Here is a 13,537-nt window from a genome sequence, read left to right as displayed (position 1 = left end):
TGCAGGTGTTGTTTTAAACTGTATATGGTTGCTCCTCCTCGCTCCTGCCTCTTTGTTTGTGCCTCATGAGAAAGTAATTACAGATCTCAGGTCTTGGACAGGATCCCAGGGCTGAATCCACTATAACTCTCACATAGAATATGTACAAAATTCATGCTCAGAGAGGCTCTATCTGTCAAATCTTACTCAATGGGATGGGATTTGAATAAAACAAAAACAGCAGAGAGGCGAGGCGCCGCTCGCTGCCAGTATGCAAATGCAGAATCTTAATTATATACCAGCAGCACGAGCATATTTGGAGAAAGAGAAATTGTGCAAGCTCAAAGTTAATGGTTGCCCCTTTGTAACGCGCACACACGCACACTTACACACTTACACACACTCCCAATTCACTTAAGACTCTCGCTGTCAGCACAACATAACACATCAGAGTCTCAGGGTCTGTTCATCCAGCCTGTACGGATGAGATTTACAGCTTTGTCTACTAGTTTCTCCTCTGCTGCTAACAGAAGTGAGCAGGTTAGCTCTTTAATCAAACTCAGAGTTAAAGTGAAAACCGGAGCAGTGAGCTGCACATCGCTCAGCTCGTACCATTCCCATCTCCTGTCGAGATAAGAGTCGGATCAATGTGTGCTCCTTCCCGAGTATCTGCGCTCTGACAATAACACGTAATCACACCGCTGACTTGTAACTGTACTTTACCTAGGTTTTGACTCTCCATCTCCACGTCTTCATTTCCCACAGCATCTAGTAACACAAGAGGGGTTCAAAAGAGAGGAAAACATCGGAGTTTAGTGCTTCTGCCTGGCGTTGAATTGACTCGGTTTTCGATATCACCTCAAACAGCCTTTTCATTCCATCGCTTTGTGTAGCTTTGTCTTTGTACTGCAGTATGAGAGCAATGGAACCACAAAGACATGCATAAATTAAGGGACAAAAAAGGAGGGAAAAAGGATGTCACTTCTAAAGCCATACATAATTGAGGGATTTCTTTGTTCCAAGTGTCTGTGATAAGAGAACTTTTTTTTGCCAGAGCTGTGGCACACAGGATGGAAAGACTGAATTGGAGCGAGAAGGAAATTCAATTTTTGATGACAAATGACATCAAGAAGAAGTGGTAGAGAGCCGAGGGGCTGGGAACATGTGTTAATGGTCCGTAGAGCTACATTACCATTGTCATCCTCTTCCTCATCACCTGCCTCCTCTTTACCTGAAAGGGGAGGGAAAGCAATCATGAGCCAAACACATGCATGAGTGGGAATAAAGCCAGTCATTCATTTCCAAAAACAAAGGCACCAGTCACACTAACGATCACACAACTGTTCATCTCCAGGCAGGGGATTCATCTTGTTTGAACTGGCGTCACTTTTTATAATGGAAACTTCGTGTCTGTCTTCTGCCTCACTTTCACAGAGTGTTGTTAGAGGGGTGATAATAAGGTTTCTGCCTTTTGTTCAAGGTTATTGGTAAGGGAAACTACTGTTGCACTTGCTAATAACAGTTGAACAACTCCATGATTTGCTTGCAATATGACACTTAATAGCTGTGTCTCAATTCGAGGGCTGCATCCTTTGAAGGACGCGGCCAACGGAGGATGAGTCATCCGTAGCCTGTGTAGACGCTAAGGCTGAACTGAAATGACACGCTCTGGTCTACATAGGCTCTTCCCGCCCTTACCTGTGCGTCTCAAAGCGACGCTCCTGTCGCCTAGCAACAGGTAGCCAGCTGGCGCACATGAATCTTGGGATACGTTGGGCCGCGAAGGATGCACCCGATGGATCCTTCATGGCCCAGGAAAAGGAGGACGCATCTGAAGGAGCCCTGAAATGGGACGGCCTTTGCCGTGCTGCTGTGGCGCAAGTGTTATCTACCCTGCTAGCCTTCGACATAGCCAGCTTTAAACTTTAATTATGAGACTTTTAAATGTGCAGCAGTCAGTACTTATAGAAAAAGACTAGACTTCTAAGTGTGTGAGGGTTCACGCCTGTCCTATTGTTAAATCCTAAAGTGCACAAGGACTCTGATGTGGACTTTTCAACACCAGATTGTGACCTTGCATGAGTCTGAATATCTGCAGATATATATATATATATATCTGCGTAGGTTTAGCGCTCTGACGTCAAGGGCAGGCTGCGATTGGGTCTAAGACTCTAAAGCTAGCATGATGCTAGCAGCTCTGTTAGGCTGTTGTTAGGCACAGCGGTGCTAAAAGCTAAATCTTATCTAAAGCACGCTAATATGCACACAGACTGCTGATGTTAACAGGAACAGCTACAATGTTATCATGCTCACAATCAACGTTAAGTGTGTCAGCATGCTAACTTAAGCTAATCTGCACTGAACACAAGGTTCAACGTCAGTTATTTCTTCACAAACCAAACATGGTTCAAAACAGCATCAGTATTATACCATTTATATTTTAGTGATACTTTTGTGGAATATTTCACCCAGAAAATCAAAATTTCTGTCATCACATCCCTGGGGAATAAAGCTAATCATGCTGGCTGATGACATTATACTTGCTAACCACCCTAATCAACCAAACTACAACTACCTACCTTCTGTTTGACACCAGCTCATTTGTCATGCACAAAAGACAGACTTTAGTAGTGACATAAAACACCTTTAATCCCGACATCATATCTGTTACCCCCACCCTTCTTACCCCATTGTCTCACACATTCTTCCATGCACACACACACACTCACACACACACTCACGCAGACACACATAAACCAATGACATTTGGGACAAATTGAGTAAATGAAAGCCATGACACCAATAAGAGAACATGCTCCACAATGGCTATTGTGCAGCTTCTATAATTGCTTTTTTAACAAGCTGTAGAGAGAAACCATTTTTTCATATCTATGCAATTTTGCCTTGCACTCAGAACAATAAAAATGCCATCCTCTATTAAACGGGGAAAAGGCCAGTTCTACCAGTGCTGCATGTTTGTGTCGAGTGCCCCTGTCCATCACGCAGAGCGCTGGTGACACACTGAAGATGCAATCCTTTCTATTAATCATGACTGGCGTGTTGAGATGGAGGCACAGACAGGCGGCTGAAAAGAATACTTCACTGGGAAAAGCAGGTTAGGATGAATGCTTCGCTCGCCATGAGGTCATCCTGAAGCTTGATTCTGCTTTTCAAAATTATGCATGACTGTTGTATCCGTCTAAAGCGATCCCAAACAACAATATATCAGATACGACAAAAGGCTGGATGTAATTTCCTCCCTGTTATTTGATCATTCGTGTGCGGCTTATTGAATAGAACAGTATTCAATTTGTGATAAAGGATGCTAAAGGACAGACACACACACACACACACACACACACACACACACACTGGACAACAAAAGATCCTATGTAGGGCACATTTGATTTATATTGCCTTCAAGTTAAGTGCAATTAGAGCATTGTCTCTGCACAACACAACCAGCTCCTCCAACGATCTTCTCCTCCAAACAGCAGGTGGCAGCATTGTAACAGCTTTCCTGCCTGATTCTCACTGTACTAAACTGTCTTCACTGTGAATCAGGGCCTGTCACACTTCACACAGAAGGGCTCCAGCCAAAGACTTTTAGTGTCAATATTCCCATGCATTTCACTTTCAGAAAAATAGCGACTAAAAGGCAATTTAAGGCCCTCGCCTGCACTCGCGTTGAACGAGGGGCAGCTCTGAAGTCCTCACACACACTTAAATGATTTATTTATGTAAACATCAGATTCAAGGGGGTACAGTATCTCAAGGACATAAACAATTTAGATGCTGATATGCAACCTTCCCTGTGTGCCCTACATGCATGACCCTTAAGTAAACATCAACTACAGAGAATATGTCCGAGGAAGTAAAAGCAGCCCCTCAAATTGAATGAAGTTAACTTGCACACAAACGCCCTCACTATATGCTCTATCGCCTCCCCCAACCTCGTCTCTATATATCTTCCATTAAAGGCAACTGGAGCAAAGGACAAAAAAGATTTAAAAAAAGAGAAAGGGGGGGAATTGAAAAATTCATGAGACATGTGTAAAAGAAAAAGGGCTCCGAGATGACCGACGGGTACGATTCAAAGACCTTTTGCATGTCAAATGTGTGTGTGTGTGTGTGTGTGTGTGTGTGTGTGTGTGTGTGAGAGCGAGGCTTGACGGGGTGCCATGGTGTAAAAGATGGCGTCCTGTGGAGAGGCTTACTGTCCGTCCACACATGGTGTTATTAATCTGCATGTCCGTCCACGCTCGCTGCCCTCTCTGCTGCAGGTTTTTCCCAGAAAGCTGGAGCAGACGAGCAAACAGACCGAGCCAGGCATTGATTTCTGGCTCAATGTTCACATTTTACTGTGCCCCGTGACATCCCCTAATCTCACTAATACCAATCTGATATCAAATAATAGACACAGCGGGGATGCTTGCCAAGTCAGGTGTGCTCTAAAGAGGCTGCACTCCGCCCTGGACCTCTGTGCCAGCCTTCGCCTCCCTGTCTCACCCGCCCTCCCCCGCTCTGTCTCTTTTTCTTTCTACAGCTCGCAGCATCTGCACGCTGTGCTTCTGTTTCATGTGGATTACATCACAACATTGCTCACACACATAAACACACACACACACAGTTAATCTGTGACCCTCTTCTGCAAACACACTTCAGGGTTATTTGTACTTGATGAGGGATCGTGTGGTGGCTCCTTTTGAAGAATCACTGCTCGTCAAATTCAAACAACTCCCCTGCTGTGTTGGTCTTTAAGTAAATGTAATTAGAATTTAATTTATGAGGCACTTTAACATTAAGAATGTTGACAAAAGTAGGACATTCAGTGGAAATTTATGGGACAGAAGATGCTTGAAAAGGATCACAGAAAAAGTGGCAAAAATGTTGAATTGAAATGTAAGAAAACGATGTGAGGTGTGTTATTTTTTCTGCTGATCAAAAGAAGATACAGAATAAATAGTTGAACATAATTTTAAGGGCTTTTGTACAGTCAGGTGTTTGTAGTCTTTGTTCTGTTCTCTCCACTGCGGCTAAAGAAGCATTTTGTTCGCACGGTGACAAAACAACTTTAAAAGTAGCTGCTTGTCGGAGCCCAATAATTACTCTCACTCCACTAAACAGTGTATTTATCATGGAGAAGCAGTGGAGAAAGCTTTAATGTTTTCTCTTCATCAGTTGCTGTGGCTAAAAGCCCCTCATGCCTGACCCGTGGACTCGGGGAGGGTGAATCCCCCCGAGGAGAGTGATGGATGTGATGGATCCCACTGGGGCATATTGACAGACACACTCCACCGACTCTGCTGCAGCTGAGTGTAATTTATTCTAAAATGTGCTCCACATATCGACTACACCAAATAGGTGACCTGCTTTGCCGGCTGTATGGACAAGAGAGTGAAATATAGTGTGCTATTGTTGAGAGGAGATCTTACACAGGTGCTCAGACTCCGAAGCATCTCATAACGTGTGTCTCACAGAGCCGACGGTCTGTTGTTGCAGCTCGTGTTTCCTCTGCGCCGTGCTATCGTGACATCAGAGTGTTCCCTATGATTAATCCTTCCTATGTGCTACATCGAACCAGCCCTAACCTTTACAGTGCAGGCGGCGCAAAATCATTTCATTCCCTTCCTGAGAGAGAGGTTGTCTCAAGGACTGAGTGTTCCCATGCTAGAGAGCTGTGCCAAGGCCTTTTGTGAATGGATTAGTTACTATTAAGCTGCCGGGCCTGATAAATTAGGATTTATAAAGATTATTACAAAATACTTATGCCCTCCTAATGCTGGTGATTGAATTTGTGAATCATATTGAATTACTGCTGTGGATTATAAAAAAGGTATGTTGAATAGGCGGCAAGAACTGCTTTGTTTAACGGCACAGGATGTATTGACGCCCTTGAAGTGTCGGCTCTATCTGGCGCTGCCTCTCACGTGCAGCGAGAGGAACCGTCTCCCCGAAGAAAACAAACCACGCCTGCTATCTTCAAATATTCCCCACAACCTTAAGGCTTGAAGACAAATGGATGGTGTACGATTTTAATTGCCTACTAACACCCTCCAGTGTAAGAATCTAATTATCTTTGGTCCATCGTATCGGAGAAGCCTATAACTGTTTCAATATTACACATCCGAAGGGGCTGAAGCTGCAGAATAGCCAGATAATGGCTTCTTAAACAAGTTTGCCTCTAAGAAAACATTCTTTTAAAAAAGACCGAGCTTCATCTTGTATTCATTTCCCCGAAGAGGAACTTGGCACCGGAGAGCAGGAGATTACTGACCAAGAACACACTCCATTACTTTGTACACACAAACAAATTCTTATGTAAACACATATCAGTGTACACTGTGTCCTCATGCAGGCATCATTAATCAAATCAAAACACATGTGCACGCAAACACACACACGAATACTCCTACCTCTGCTGCCCTCCTCACTCTCCTCCTTGGACTTTGGAGTTGCTGGATTGTTATCTATAAAGAGACAAAAACAAACGGTGATTTATAGACGTGGGAGTGGCACGTCGTTATCCCCAAACACCATCAGCACACAGAGGGCGTCACATCCTGTCAGTTTGAACACTTATATGAGAGATGGCGTTAGTAAAGATGACTTTTGGCAAGCCAAACTCATTGCAGCAGTGATTATTCCATCCTGTCTCGGCTGCACCAGCCGGTGGGAGAACTCAATGGCTCTTACACTGTTTTGTTTTATACCTGCATGACAAAAAAAAAATGACTCATGTGGGAGAGCAGGGAAGAATGTGAGGCTTTGAGACCAACTCCAGAGCTCGGTGCAGGACAAAAGCACCATTCCATGAGAGAATAGCAGTCATTCGAACCTTTGAATAGGCTCCAAGCTGCACTGATTCAAACTCTGGCTGATGGAGCAGAATAAAAGGCCAGTTCTTGGCTCGGGCGCAGAAGCCCATCAAACAAGGCCAAACTGGACCAGCGCAGGGCTGGCACGGTGATACAACAGAGCTAGGAATTATCAGGGGTTATTTCCGTTTGGCTCGGTGCGCTCTGGTGCCGTGTTATAAGACAGTATGTGGTGTAAAATAACTGGTGAGAAAACAGCGCTTAACAATAACACTCTCACATGCAGTTCCTCTCAGCCAAGTCTTTATGATTCAGCCATTACGCGCACATTGTTTCACTCTGGAATATCACATTTTACAGTGCACTTATAAAACAGCCCTTTTATGTTCGCCCCAAAATGGAGACTCATTGAAAACACAGATGCGTGTAATTGGCAAATCATGGGGGTGACTTTCAGAGGAAAACATTTTGATAGCACCCTGGGTCCTACATCTGCAGAACACTTCCAAGACAGACAGTTAAACTAACAGTGTTTCTGCTTAGTTGGTTGCACGTGTACGATTGTATGACGTCTTCATGGGGCAATAAGAAAGCCCCCTCTTGTACGCACAAAGAAAACCCGCCATCAGGTGCTTTTTAAGACCTTCTGTTCCTCGGGGAAAATTGCTCGAGGCTTTAAATTTTACACACATTTCATAAAAGAGACATTTCTCCTCGCTGGACAAAAAAAGAATTAACTCCTGCTAAACTCCTTTCTCTTGTTGGCGCTATTCAAACAATACACACACTTCCACGAGGCTCTCTCTGCTTGTGCCATTGCTTATTCAGGACGTCAGCGCACAGACAAATGTCAATAGTTTATCCTGATAAGCAGTATCTGGGAGTTTCAGGCCGCATGCCAAGATGGTGCTGTGATAAAAGCATTATGCGCTGACAGTTGTGTTTGTGCTATCACCTGGCGCATGCTGCCGAGGGATGTTACTCTGCTCTTTCTTTGTCACCCGCTTTAGGTGGTCTGAAGGCATTGTGCCGTAAGCCGGATGAAGAGAATGGCGTTGGGAATTATCCGTGGATGTAAGCTCTCGTCATGTAATGTACCTGATGTGAAGTATTTTTAACTGCAAAGGATTCAACTTGTCACCAAATGAAGAAACATTCAATTTCTTGAGCTGCATAAAAACCCAGCAAATCAGTGTCACGAGCCGAAGCTGCGCCGCTCACTCAGCCTGTGTGTGCTCTAATGGAGGTGTTAGGGTGAAAAGGCAGCCATGAAATGTTCTGTCACTCACCTCCCTTCAGCTGCTCCTCTGAAACCTCCATGTCATTGTCTGGCAAAGGGGGGAAAAGACAGCGTGTTAGACCATGCTATTTCATAATGCACAATACAGCTACCTGTCTGCTTGATTATAATGTTAGAGCCCGATATTTCAATGCCGATCATCCAATAAAACCAGAACCTGCAGTGTTTCCTCAGTCAGACAATCTCTGGGGCCTTAAACCTGCATCTTTCTAATGGCCTGCAGGGGGCGACGCCACTGGTTGCAAAAAAGAAGTCTAAATGTATGAAACCAGGGGCGCTGTCACAGCTAGAAGGTCACTAGTCCGAATCCCGGTTCAGACGTAGCGGGCCTTTCTGTGTGGAGTCTGCATGTTCTCCCCGTGCATGCGTGGGTTCCCTACAGGTACTCCGGCTTCCTCCCACAGTCCAAAGACATGCTCGTTTGGTTCATTGGTGACTAAAATTGCCCGTAGATGTGAGTGTGAAAGGTCATCTGTCTCTATGTGTCAACCCTGTGATTGACTGGCGATCAGTCCAGGTGTAACCCCGCCTCTCGCCCAAAGACAGCTGGGATAGGCTCCAGCGCCCCCGCGACCCTGAACAGGATAAGCGGTGTAGATAATGGATGGATGGATGAATCCAGATGGGATGATGAGCCCAATTCTGACTTGATTTATTACCTCAGTAAACATTTTTTTTAATGAGTTTAAGGTCTCAATCTGTAGTTTAAAGTCTTCTTTGATACAGCATGATGTTCATTTTGGAAATTGTGTTTCCATTTAGAGTGAAATTGACGACAAAGCAGGTTTGCTTTAGGGCCTAGCCATCTGTGATTAACAAGTCGCTACTGCGGCGGCCTGTCAACCAGGATAAAGACGTAGCAAGGCATCAACATTCATCCAAACGTGGTCACTTGTGGTTCCAATAAACCAAGATGGCGGCGGCCAAAATGCCCCTTAAAAAGGGGATCACAAAGTATTGAAATATTCTGCTTTTGGTAACTATCCCATTCACGTGTCATCAAGGCGGCTGGTGAAAGTATTTTCCCTCCTCCCTTTTCACTATTTTCCATGCTCTGAAATCTTAACAGCATCCCTTCACAGCCTCCCTCGGTTCCCCCACCAGACGGCCTTGGATCTCGGGAGTTATTACACAAAATGACTGCGCATGTGGGTTCAAATTCACCAGACATTCTTTTTCAATTAAATCCGCACTGGTAGGCTCCGCATAAATGACACGAAACCTCCCATTTCCTCAAATTACAAGGACTGCAGGCTGAGCCGGACAACAGCGCCTTAAAAAAATCCCTTTGATTCTCTCTTGTCTCTGTTCTCTTATTGTGTGAGGCAGACTGAGTGAAGTCGAGGTGTTTCTGGGTGGATGAGTTGAGTTGCTCGGTGGGAGATGAGAGGGAGGGGGTGGATGCTGCTTCAGGAGGAGCTGCGGAGTGAGAGATGGGGAGAGAGGAGCTGTTGACGCCTGACTGATGCTTCGAGTCTCTATATATAAAGTATGTGAATGCCAGTGTTTTAACGTGTTCATGTGATTAAAACACAAAGCATGTGAGATTTATAAGCGTGTATGGTCGTGCACGAGTGTGAGGAATGATGCTGCTGTGGTTAACAAGCAAAAGCTAGCGTTAGCTTTGATGAAAGGCTGTTGTCATCTGTTGGGTGGAAGTGTAACCATCATCGCTCCCTGTGGATGCAGCGACAGACTTTTCCTTTGTACAACACTGAATCTGAGGGTACAGAGCATTAATCTCACCCTGCTTGGGGGAAACAAAGGGAGGCCCGCTGATACAGAATAACAATAGTGCAAAAAATGGAAACATGGGTTGTCTTAGCCTCTGCCACGTGCTCTAACAGTATTATCACTGCTCAACACTGCTGTCAGCACAGAGTGACTAATATCTCTAAAGCTGTATATGAGACAGCTTTACTTCCTGCTTCCAGGTGTGCAGACAAATTCATTCAAGGTATTCCCACCAGAAAGCGTGCTTGATCTTTGAATGAACCGAAACTTTAACAATTTGAACAGAAAAGAAACTCTTCAACAGTTCGACACATTGGGTGAAATATGCTCTCTGATTTGCTTTCCAAGGTTTACATGAAAGAATCAGTTCCGCTCTCGTTTCTGTGAGGTCGATTTGAAGCCAAGGCCAGCGGCTGGTTTCTTTAGCTTAGCATAATAGCAATGAGCAAAAGGACTTAGCTAGCCTGGCTCAGTCCAAAGGTAAAGAATGCCAATACAATCAACTTTGCTGTACCTGAAAAAGCTCACTTATAGACATATTATATGACGCTGAAGTGCTTTTATGGCAATCTCATTGCCCTCATAAACTCCAGTCAGTCTGTACACGGCCTAGAAATTGTCGAGCACATAACTTAACTTAGCAGCGCTCCTGTCGAGGCTGATGAGTGGCGTCTGACGACTCCATCCGACCGTAATACATTCATGAAAGGAGGGTTTATTTTTTACTTTCTACAAAACACGCCTTCCTCTCTCTCTCTCTCTCTCTCTCTCTCTCTCTCTGTCTGTCTGTCTGACCTCTGCAGCTCCTCTTTATCACAGACCAAACCAAGAAAAAGAAACACCTTTAATGACTTTTGTTGATTAAAGCCCAGGTAATAAATACAGTGCTTTTGTACGTCACTTCTATTCATCGCTAAAAGAAAGAATATCACGCGTTAAGGCGGATTTTCCTTCTGCTTGGGGCAGAGCCAGACTTGTAGCTTCAAGACTTTATGCTAAGCTAAGCTAGCCGTGCCCTGGCTCAGCTATATTTTAACTCACAGACAAATTATTGACAAGGGAGTAACATAATTATTCCTTTAATTGACTTTTTTCCCTCACCAGCACATTATCCAGCATGAAACTACTATGCGTAATTATACTACTATTTATGCTATGCTAAGCTAGCTATGCTCTGGCTCAGCTTCATTTTAACAGACAGAAAGGAGAGAAGTGTTGATCTACTATTTATATCTCAATCAAGCACAATATAATAAGTGAGATTTAAAAAGGTGCTTTGAGGCAGATTTCTTATGTTTGAACAGAGCTTGTTGTTTCTCTTGATTTAAGAAACTTATGCTAAGCTAAGCTAGCCGTGCCCTGGCTCAGGCTTCATTTTGAACAGACAGATATTAGAGTGGTATCGATTCTCATCTACGTCTCGGAAAGATGTATTGATCCTTTCATTTAATTCTTGAGAAGAAAGTGAAAGAATTATTCTGTTAAGGTACATTTTTAACTCAAAAGCTCGCCTTTATGTGAGGGATGATGAGGCCGGAGACACTGGGAGGAGAGAGCGGGGGGATGACATGCAGGATGTAGCCTTCATGGGGCCCCTGCTCTACCAGCTGAGCTAAACCGGCGCCCTGACACTGTTGGATTTTAAGCTGTACATTGAATTATATTAAAGCGAAAGTCTACACTTAACCATGTCTAGCCAATACTTTACATGTCGATAAGAAGGAGGTCAGGACACGTATTTGTGTATGATATAAGCCCAATCATATGATGAGCTAAAGTGAATCCTCATATCTACCGAAGCTGTCTGAGAGTCTCTGAGAGTCTCTGAGAGTCTCTGAGCCGCTGTGCTGGCAATCACATCACTAACACACCATGCTCTCCTCATTTCCCTGCCCCCCCGGGGGAAAGCCTCAGGAAACCAACACAGACTTCATTTTCACCCCTCGCAGGGTTCCTGCAGCCACTTCATATCCTCCGTCCACAAATTACACGTGTGTGATGGAAGCGCGTGTTCTTCCAGAGCGGCGGGGGGGCTGAGGAGATGCTTCTGTTGGGGGGTGGGTGTGCGGGTTGTATGGAGTGTATTAAGAGCCATGTAAATAAATGTCAATTGGAAAGTGAGTGAAACAGTCGGAGAGAATGCAGCAACCCCCGCAGATCTGTGGGCTGTGTTAATATTGTCAGCACCGTGGCTGATTGAGGAGAAGAAGAGATGGAGCCCAGCTTGTGGGCAGCCACCCGGATCATATTAGTGGCGGAGTGTACCCAGAATCAATTTCAACATGCTTTTACTCTCTTCAACCACAGCTGCCTGACTGCTTCCACGCTCGCACAGAGTACGTGGCAGGGCAAGCGTGCGGTCAATCATGATCCATGAAGCAATCTGAATACCTAATAGAATCATGTCGCATGATTAATGGCATTGATTAAGCTCTATATGTTAATCAATTGATGGTTATACTTACTATACATTCTGCTTTTAGAAAAATGCCACCGTTTTCAGTCCTGTTTGACTTTCTGCTTGAGCATTTATTTCTCTGACATATTTTCATTTCTTCTTTTATGCCTTTTATGCCTTTATAGAGAGAGAGAGGATAGCGCCAGAAACATGGAAAAAGAGACCGGGGAAGACAAGCAGCAAGGGTCAAACCCGGGGGCGCCACATCGAGGACTATAGCCCCTGAGAAGTACGATTTAACCGCTGAGCTAAACCGACGCTCCCTAAACTTCTACATTTACTTTGCACTCCTTTACATGACAAAGATTTATCAAGATGAGACTGATGAGAGAGGGAAGCTACACCAGTGTGACCTTTTTATTAACGTATTAACAGTTCCAACTGTAATGATGTGATCGAATTCAGAATTGAAACACAGCACTTAACGGTTGTGCTACAAACCAATGGAGGAAACTAACGAGCCGAGCTGTCGTTAAACTTTCCTGCTTCAGCATCCCGACTGTAGTCAGAAAGCAAAGGGGAGCCGATCGGACAGAACGCGTTTTAGCAGCTGGCGGCTTTTCTGTCCTTGTTTTCAATGAGAGGCTTTTATCGCGCCGCTTTTGCGTTGCAGAGGGCCTCGCGTATTTCCGCTCTGTGCGCCTGGCGTTTTTGAGGAAACGCTCTGAGTGCCTCGAGTTGAAAAAACTTCAACTCAAAGCAGAGAAGCGTCCCACATCATTGGCGTTTTTTCTCATGGTCCAAGTGGATGAAAGGAGAGGCGGGCCTTCTGTCAGTTTACAATATAACGGTTAGGTTAATGACAGCTAATGATTCAGTGGTTCCCCTAAGAGTGAGCTGCTCTCTTTGTTAACCGTGGGCTTCAACAAAAAAGGCAGTGCGGTGTGCCTCGCGTTTTACAGCCTGCAAAACGCGCTCTGTCTGATCGGCCCTTACTGTTGTTCTGCTCCAGGGCCGAAGCTGTGCCTAGCTTCGGGGCTAACTCCCGTCACTTGAATACGGCAACAAGCAGGACAAGGGCAGGAGCGCGGCTTGAGTCTTGAGAAGTCGTAGACTTTAATATGCACAAATGGATTAAACTGTACATTAGTTCCATTGTGGAAAAAGCTGGTAAAAATGTCCTTTACTAAGTATTTCACAGTATTTTTCACTTTAACTCAACTTTTACACGTCTTGTCTTCTACACATGTATCTGCACTTCTACTGCAATAAAGAATGTGTGTTCTTTTGCCATCCCCGACCTTTGGG

At 44.6% G+C, this 13,537-nt stretch overlaps 1 protein-coding gene across 1 annotated transcript in view; it reads right to left on the bottom strand.

Annotated features, from left to right (window-relative positions):
- Positions 1-13,537, bottom strand: part of macrod2 (mono-ADP ribosylhydrolase 2) — a 523,001-nt gene that overhangs the window by 29,625 nt on the left and 479,839 nt on the right. Inside the window, exons 10-13 of the mRNA XM_069659311.1 lie at positions 8,087-8,125; positions 6,396-6,449; positions 1,172-1,210; positions 703-747 (exon numbers count right to left, since the gene is read on the bottom strand). Of these exons, the coding sequence (XP_069515412.1) occupies positions 703-747; positions 1,172-1,210; positions 6,396-6,449; positions 8,087-8,125 (177 nt within the window). The remainder of the gene's footprint in view (positions 1-702; positions 748-1,171; positions 1,211-6,395; positions 6,450-8,086; positions 8,126-13,537) is intronic.

The sequence above is a fragment of the Semicossyphus pulcher genome, unplaced genomic scaffold, assembly GCF_022749685.1.
Source record: "Semicossyphus pulcher isolate SPU_LCO1_2020_fin unplaced genomic scaffold, fSemPul1.0.p SCAF_12, whole genome shotgun sequence".
Classification (NCBI taxonomy): Eukaryota; Metazoa; Chordata; class Actinopteri; order Labriformes; family Labridae; genus Semicossyphus; species Semicossyphus pulcher.
Note: the sequence above shows the minus strand (reverse complement) of the source record. Positions and strands in the feature narration are given on the sequence as shown.